At 34.9% G+C, this 9,434-nt stretch overlaps 1 protein-coding gene across 1 annotated transcript; it reads left to right on the top strand.

Moving 5' to 3' along the window:
* The first annotated feature begins 1,754 nt into the window (after positions 1–1,754).
* LOC733073 (SCP-related protein) lies at positions 1,755–5,886 on the top strand. Its single transcript, NM_001044171.1, has 6 exons — positions 1,755–1,875; positions 2,050–2,171; positions 2,643–2,724; positions 3,126–3,310; positions 4,662–4,759; positions 5,516–5,886. Exons 1-6 carry the CDS (start codon positions 1,815–1,817, stop codon positions 5,616–5,618), a joined length of 651 nt encoding a protein of 216 aa, NP_001037636.1. The 5' UTR covers positions 1,755–1,814; the 3' UTR covers positions 5,619–5,886.
* Positions 5,887–9,434: the final 3,548 nt, after the last annotated feature.

Consider the following 9,434-nt stretch of genomic DNA (forward strand, 5'->3'; position numbering starts at 1 on the left):
AAAAGGCAAATTCGTACCTACTGCTGTATGATTAGAGTTCATATTTTTAACTTAAAATTTAAACAAAACTTCTTTTTTATGACCTACACTCGAAACTCCCGCATTTGTGGCTTTTCTTTGTACACTGTATGAGTATTTCAGTACATGTACCTCTTGTGGTTACGCTACGATCAAAATCCGTTGCAATGTGTCATACCCATTTCCCAATCTTAATTTAATATTTTATTGTTACAAATGCGAAAATGCGGCTATGCACCTTGAAGAATGGGTTCGAAGTCTTTACGGCTGCCGAACTGGTAATCGGCTTGTTTTGTGGTGCGTTCTCATATTTTTTTGAATTATCAGAAAAATTGGTTTTATTATTCGTATTAACATCTCACCTATTTCTGCTGCGAAGTAGGTAGTGTGTTCCAGTTTGAGGGTTAGACAATACTGACACAATACAGTTCATACTCCGACCCTATCTCTCGAGGATGGTAACTTGGAAGGTGTGATATCTATTCGCTCTGTTAGTCACTCAACGCGGGACGGGCGTGACTTTGCCTGTCTATTTACATAAAGTCCTAGATCAGTTTCAAGTTTTGTAACTTCTTGAGTAAAAATTCCTTACGAAGAAAGCCGGCTGCGTTTAATCCAAGCAATCTATTGCTCCCCAGGAGTACAACTAGAGAACCTTTGTCGTGTAATCCTTATTTTATTTTTCGTAATTTCAATAGATAAAAATTGGCAAACTTCTAAAATTACGAAACATTTCTCTTGGTCCGCGGTTTCAGAAATCAACAAACACAAAATAAAATCAAACCACACAGCCAGCCGTTTTAATTATTTTCGCAAAAAATAATAATGTAACCTGTCACTTGGTGTTATAGGAAAAAGAAATGTCGTATTTCCATTCCGAACAGCAGTTGTACATATTTTTAGTTCTCTATTCGGGTAGTTTTAATAGAACAGTCAGGAATAGCTTTTTAAAAACATTTTCTTTAAATATCTGGGCACCTTCGTTTCTTCATAAGCTAAATGAGTCAAAGCGACATCCACACAGGGCGCCATCCAAGGTGGCACAATAATAACAAAGAAAAAAAAACTAAATTCTATATAGGTACATTAAACAGCCCCAAAATTGTATTTTCTCCTATACCATGACTACCGAAAACAATGTTGTACACGAAACAAGAACTTGTTCAACCAGACTCCGAAACTTATCTATTTGCTTTTGTAAAAAGACGAGCATACGGTCCAAATGATGTTAAATGGTTATCGTTGGACGTCGGACGTAAGCAATGCCAGGGGAACAGCCAAGCTGCTGTTTATCGCAAAGATCTTTTAAAGATGCTGACTCCGATCAGGAATCGACCCCGCACAGTACTGTTGTACATCCTTCAGTTAATTCATGCGACCAAAAGATAAAGAGAGCAATCTATACTAATCTATATCTATACTAATATTATAAAGAGGAAAGATTTGTTTGTTTGTTTGTTTCGAATAGGCTCCGAAACTACTGGACCGATTTGAAAAATTATTTTTCCATTAGAAGCTGACATTGTCCCTGATGAACATAGGCTACTTTTTTTTAAATTTTTTTAATTTTATTTTTTTGGTTTCGTGTGTGTTTTAATGTTTCCGAAGCGAAGCGAGGGCGGGTCGCTAGTTATTAATAAATTAGTTAATTTTCCTCGCCATCAACAACGAATACGTCAATAACCACGCGTATAAATTCAGGTACATAAGCCTGGCGGTAGTACTCGAAATTTAGTTTCGTTTGGGTTTTATTAGCGCGCGGTCGTTGGGTGTTGCGAAACTACTTTACAAATACAATGCAGTCGTTCCTTATATTTGTTGTCGCACTCGCGTGCTTTCAATCTATTGATTGTCGGAGTGAGTACATTATTTTAGTAACACAGTTTAGGACCATAAAAACATTACGGAAGAAGTTGATATAACTTTATTTATTAAAAAAAAACATATTTATATGTGGCGTGTGGTTAAGTTAAGTTTATATGTATACCCTCTGTTTTCTTTCATTTGAAATAAAATTTCATAAATTTCCAGAGTTACAGCCATTATCGTGCGACGATATACGACAGTTCGTCAACGGTCACAATTTGCGGCGTGAACAAATAGCCAAGGGTGAAATATCTGGACAGCCGGCAGCGACCCAAATGAAATACATGGTATGTAAATCAATTGTATACTATCAAGCTCAATTTTATATTGTAAGTTCCGATCATCGTACATCGGAACATCAAAACTATTTAAGAACAAAACGAATATAGCTTAGAGCAATAACTTCAGATATCTATCTTCTATCTTCTTCTTCTATATATATAAAAATGAATTGCTGTTCGTTAGTCTCGCTAAAACTCGAGAACGGCTGGACCGATTTGGATAATTTTAGTCTTGAATTATTTGTGGAAGTTCAGACTTCTCTGGACTTTTAAAAGGTAGATAAATAGGAAAACGCTCGGAATTAAATAAAAATAACAATTTTGTTTTCCCTTTGATGCGTCCCCCGTCGGACGGATTCCTTTTGTTTGTTTTAAGTTTATTTTATACAAAAGTTTAGTTCTTTTATTTATCGATTGAGGCACTACGAAATCTGCCGGGTCAGGTAGTTTTCAATAAATATTAAAAACTTTCAACAGATTTGGGATAAGGAGTTAGCTGCGAAAGCTGCAAAGTGGGCTTCGTCGGACAATGATTTCCATAATCCAGACAGGAGCATAGGTTGGTGACAGTAAACTAATTTCAAGATCAAGTCATGTTTTCATATTTTCTTAAAGAGATAGATACACGAATTGTTGTAGTCCTTCGCAATTACCTACATTGCAGTATTATTTAATCGGTTCCAATCACGATTTTTAATTTTAGTGAGTTTCCAATACTTAGAATACGTAGTAATACGTAGTTAAAAAATAAATAGTAATTATAATCTTGATAATTGTTTTCTATTTAAGTTCTCGGTAAAATGATAGTTAACGTTTAAGATTTTCTCTTAGAGGCATAATTAAGACAGTGCTGAATAAGTTTCGTGAAACAATAAACCGATTTTTTTCGTTAGGATATCCAAGTTATCGCTTAAATTACAATCTATACTCTCAAATTAAAATTAAAAAACACATTTCCAGCATCCGAAAGGTTTTCAACGGGCGAGAACTTGTACTGGTATATGACGAGCAATAAAAATCACAAGATCAACCCAGATTCCGCCCTCGAATCTTGGTTCAATGAACATGAAAACTACAAATTTGCGCCCTTAAAATCGAGCGACTTTCAAAAAACTGGGAAAAAGCAGATCGCCCACTACACTCAGGTTAGTAAAAATCTCCTTTTTTATTTTTAGTTGTGATAACTAAATTAAATTAAAGAAATATAACCGTCGAGGGTAAATATTTGCGATTTGGTAATGATACTTTTTTTTAAATCGATACAAATGCAAATAAAGTAATTTTGATCGTTAGTTACGATAAACAAGGTTTGAAATGATGACAATACGTGTTGTACTTTTGGATTCTGTAGACAAACAGCAGAAAATAAATTAAAAAAAAAAAAAAACTCCATAGCTCAACTCAACGCGTAAGCATATTTGTCTTAAACAAATGTTTAAAATGATATGGATTCTAAATTCGTTTTCCTCTCTTGACTTTTACAACAAAAATAAAATTTCAAATTAGTTTTAACCAGATTAGAGTGTTTGGAATTTCAGATATTCTTGGTAACACGATACTTAGAACTTTGCAAAAATATAGCACTCTCATCCACTATCTCTCATAGTTTTATTTGTTTCTATCTGATGAATGTTTTGTTAGTATACACCTTGCTACTACGATAAGGGATTTTCTGTATATTTAATTAGTCAGTATTCCAATTATGAGCTAACCAAGTTCAAAGTCTCAGCGGAAAATTTAAAATCTATTTATTGCCTAATTTGCTTTTCACAAATAGTTAAGTAGACAGACAAGAAACAATGAATTTTATATATAAAAAGTAATTAAAGATGTATTCATCAAAGGTCATTGGGCACCCCTAGTTAGTTCCATGTATACTCCAATAGAGTATAATATGTTATTTTTCTTCATCCAATATTGTTGTACCTATTATGTACCTTATTAATTATCCCTCTATGGAATGAGACTGTTGTGCGTTTTGAATGATAAAACACGAAGAGTGGCGCGGTGAATATTAATTTCAAAGTTTTACTTAAATATTCTACGGTACGAATTTGCGTTGACAGATGAAGCAGAAATCTTCCGCAATTCACGATTCCTTTGATATACCGATTTTTTTTTAAATAGTTTTAGCACACTTGAGGCACGCAGGGAGTTCTGTGAAACTATTAAAAACCTGTGTAGTAACTATCGTGTATTTTATTATTCTGTATCGGCATTTATGCAAAGTTGCATTCGGCTAAGGATGTCGGCTTTTTCTAATCTACGGACGTCTATTCAACTATTTTTCAGAGAATATAATACTTCTGTGATACTCTGTATTATTAAGATTTTCATCCAAATCCGTTATCTTTTTTGTACGGAAAAGTTTAGAATGAAGTATTCAAAAAATAATAATTGGGGCGTGCCATACCCGGTGTGTTCAGGTTGTATTGGTCAGAATCCAATAAATATGCAGACCCAACTAAATTAGAATATTGGTATACTGTTTTACAGATGGTGTGGTCTGATAGTGATCGCGTTGGCTGCGCTATCGGCACCTCGCGGACTGCACAGATGAAATCATTCTTCGTTGTGTGCAACTATGGACCTGCGTACGTTGCAATTCCTTTACTAACTATACAAATTTAATATATGTCATATCAATTGATTAAATTTTTTAGTTAGAACAAGAAAAAAAAGTGACAGGATCCATTTTCTTTCTTTCTTTCCTTAGAGATTTTCCAGGAAAATATTCACTAATGAGGTAATTTTATTCAAACTAGTGGTCCCCCGGTAGTCGAAATTCGACTATAATTAGTTAAAATTATAAGTTTGTACACTATTATGATTCTATTGTCACTTATTACTTACTTATTATACTTCTATAACCACAGATTTCGCCGAGACTGCACTTTAACTATTGCAATTTGACCACGGACTATAAGCAATAAGAAAAGTTTGACAATAAAGGGGATTGAAGGGTGGGGCAGCCGTTGTAACTATACTTGAGACCTTAGAACTTATATCTCAATGTGGGTGGCGCATTTACGTTGTAGATGTCTATGGGCTCCAGTAACCACTTAACACCAGGTGGGCTGTGAGCTCGTCCACCCATCTAAGCAATAAAAAAAAAAATAGTATGCATGCGTGTGTGTTAAATATATGGTAGTGTGTGATGTTTTTTTTTTAAATTGATTTAATGTATTTTTTATGCATAATTTAAAGAAATATTCACATTCTGCGCTCTCTTCTCTATGTTCTCTATAAGTGTGGAAAATTTCATACTCCTCCGTCCGCACAATTTTCGTAAAAATGAGTACAAAGTTTTTGCTTCACATATTAATATACAGATACTATTTGTTTTACAGTGGGAACTATCTAGGCAATATCCCATACAAATCCGGAGAGCCGAGCAATCGTCTCGTCTGCGGCGCCGGCGACTGCAGTAAACCTTATGGAGATCAATGCTAATCACTACAATATTTATAATCTTTATTCATTCTTTTCTTATTTATTATTAAATTTTCAAAGCAATTATTTTAAACAAAACAGAAAATATTTTCACTCGATTTACTTATGAATGAAAACGTGCTTGAAATAGTTATTAGTAAAAAAAAACGGTTATTGGTAATATAAGTAAGGACAAGACTTCTATTACAAGATTATTATATTTGTATTGCTACATAAATATCTCAATATTTTAGGGGGTTCCTGTTGAAAATGTGCACCGAATAGTTATTACCAATTTTGTTACTGTTTTTTCCTACTGATTCCCAACACTTCATTATTATTATTAAGGCTGACAAAAGATTATTTAAAAAATATTAGTCATTATAATTTTTCTTTTTAAATCTTTCTGTATATTTATGCAATGTGTTCACTTCAAGCAATAAGAGGCTAGTAATACTGCATTTAATATTGTTAAGTAGTTAGGTTAGTTCAATGTTTGAGGAATGTCTCTTACTAAATTGATATTTATGTATTTTTTTAAATGGCATGCTGGCAACATTAGAATCTTCTGAAATCCAAATTGTGTGGTTGTTATGCAGAAACGCAAAAAGTGTATTTCCTATTTTATATAATTATTGAACCTTCTACGTGAAGCATGTTTTTAAAAGAAAACATGTGGAAACCTAGAATATTAAAAAAACAATCTAGTGATAACAGAAGATAAATCACAGACATGAAGTAATTTAATGTATTTATAAGTGTTTGACTGATATTCATTCCTAAATAAATTTTGTTCGAATTTAGTGTATTGTTTCTATCTTCCCAAAAAATTTGATTAAAACATCAATCACGTTTTTATTACTTCATATGCGCAGACGAGGTTAAGGGTTGATATCTATGATTCATATTTTACTCACTGATAGTAGGACCTCTTGTGACTCCGCACGAGTAGGTACCACCGCTCTGCCTATTTCTGCCGGGAAGCAGTAATGAGTTTCGTTAAAAAAAAAAAAAAAGACATGTGGCACTCGAGGACTGCCGCGGTAAAGCTATTGCATAGCATTTTTTATGAACATTGCAATTTTAGACAATAATAATTTAATATTAAAACAATAATAAAATAAGACCACGCTTATTTATAAAAATTGACAAAAGCAAAACATTAACTTTCATGATGCGCATGCAGTGCGACGTTACGCCGCGTGCTTATTCACAAATACTACACAAGCGCAACGTGTGAATGTGTTGAACACGAGCTACATGGCAGGCGGTGTGGGGGTGTTTGGTTTTATTTTTGTTACGGAATTTCTTGATTCGGTCGCCGCGCTCAAAGCCCGCGATAAAAGCTATGCAATAGCTTAAAAATACAAGTTGTTCTAATGGTTTTTTCATGGGCGCTTTTGGTTTTCTTTTTTTTATTGGGAAACTAATACGAGATCCACCCCTAGAGGGCACGCAAGGTATCTGGGACTTGACGGTCTGCAGATGTTGGGAGCAGACCGCGGACCCAAGGATGAGTGACCTGTAATTTCCTGTCGGTGGCCATGATACTGCGACACGCAGTTTTGGTTACTAGCAGTTATTATGAATACTGGTTAAAATTGGATTTTATTGTTTGTGAAATAAGGGTTTTTTTTATTATTATTTTTTTTTTTTTTTTTCGTTTATACATTTAATATAAATATAAATATTTACTAACAATCAACGCCACGTTAACTGGTCCCTGGTTCTTTACGAACTTAGCACGGGACCAGTTAATTAGTTGTTATTAATGTGAATGACGCCACCGTTATATTTGAGGCCAGTTCCAATAAAATTATAATATTACTCCTGCCATTACTCAACTCAAACCGGAATACTGAAATGACGCTTCGGAGGGAGTGAAGTTGATCGCGGTACATTGCATGGATACATGGAATTTATATAGATTACTAGCTGACCCGGCAGACTTCGTAGTGCCTCAATCCATAAATAAAGATAAACTTAAAACAAACAAAAGGAATCCGTCCGACGGGGGACACATCTAAGGAAAAAGAAAATTGTTATTTTCATTTAATTCCGAGAATTTTCATTATATCTACCTTTTAAACCTTCTCTGGACTTCCACAAATAATTCAAGACCAAAATTAGCCAAATCGGTACAGCCGTTCTAGAGTTATAGCGAGACTAACGAACAGCAATTCATTTTTATATATATAGAAAATGTGCGTGTACTAGTGTACACACGTAAGAAGTGAAACTTTTTTATGGCCTTATTTTTCGAAAAATGATCTACATGCAACTTTCTAGAAATTGGTTAAATAAAGTTAAATTAGATAAAGTTTAAACAAAAGGATTTTATTATCATAGACATGAATACAAAAAAGATGGCGCGTAACGGAAAAATGTGACGCGTAACCGAAAAATGTGACGGTAAATTTTTTTCCAACGCCGATAAAGAAGTTTCACTTCAATAATCGTAACTTTCAGACATTAATGTGATAATGACTTTGTATTGTGCAGTTTCTCGCTTATGGCGCGTACTAAACGCAGTCTTCTTGTGACGAATATGATGAAATGACAAATAGTAAAATACAAACTATTAACATATGTCGCAGCAACCTTTTTAAATTTCCTACCTAAGCTGATAGCCTTGAGAGGCTATTTCAGCGTAACCTTAACTAGTAGTTGAGCTCACGGGGCTCAAACCTCACGATATTGCTAACACGAACCCTAGCAAGAGCCGTGCTTCGCAAAATCTACCACCGGATCAGAAACGCGACCCACTGAGAAAATCCGGCGAGAAACTCACTGGGCTGTGTCCGTGGGTTAATTTACTCGTCGAGCGCTTCGTCGCAAGCGACGGATTCGACGAGAACGATGACCGGTGCTTGAGGTACCCAAAAGCACCGTTAGTAGATCGGGAGGATCCGAAATGACGTGTTTTGGGCGACGTCGACTGCTCTCCATTCTGCGCAGCAACCTTACCACTAACCAACAACCGCAGAAAAGATTTTGGCCACGCGCCACGATAACAGCCTAATTTGGTACCAAATAAAATAATATGAACTGACGATCGTCTATAATCTAGGAACCATAGAAATTACTAAGATCCTGAATGTTATATACATCGGTGAAATACACAGTCAACGTTTGTTACCTTACGTGCTTGAAACGCTTGCTGGACACATCGGTACTGGAAAGCCTCTTTGCAAGGTGTACTCAGTTGAAAGCTCACTGTAGCTTATGCATGTCTCACGTACTTTGTAAATGTGATGGCCCATCAAGAACCAAAATGAACATCTTCAATGAAAGGTCCACCATAGGACCGTGTCTCCGAATGATACTACATCAAAATTCATTCGAGTGGTGATTGGGGAAATGAATTGAAGACCAGGGGTATGAACAAAACCTTAAAGGTCCATATTTCGGCCGTTATATACTTCAAGTTCCTCGAGGAAAATTAAAAGCAATTTCGAGTAGGTAAATGAAGAGTGTAATTTATAATGAATCATCATCATCATCATTATGGTTCCAAGCCGGTTTCGGCAACGGCGACCAAAATTTTCTGTTCAATAACTTAAAAGCTAATGTTCGCGCCTCTCATGCGCTCTAATACGGCTATGGTAGCCTATCTTGTTCTTAACGTTCGCAAACAGAAGCAACACGTAAGAACACCACCCACGAAGTTGTAAAAAATGATGGAATATAATGAATATAATATAATAATATAATTATAATGAATACTAGTGTTTTGATATACTTATTATGTTAATTTAGGCGGAGTTCTTTTTATAATATATCTGACCCAATTAGCCAATAAATTTATGCAACTATAAAGAAGTATTGAGGCATTTC

The sequence above is a fragment of the Bombyx mori genome, chromosome 9 (genome assembly GCF_030269925.1).
Source record: "Bombyx mori chromosome 9, ASM3026992v2".
Taxonomy (NCBI): Eukaryota; Metazoa; Arthropoda; class Insecta; order Lepidoptera; family Bombycidae; genus Bombyx; species Bombyx mori.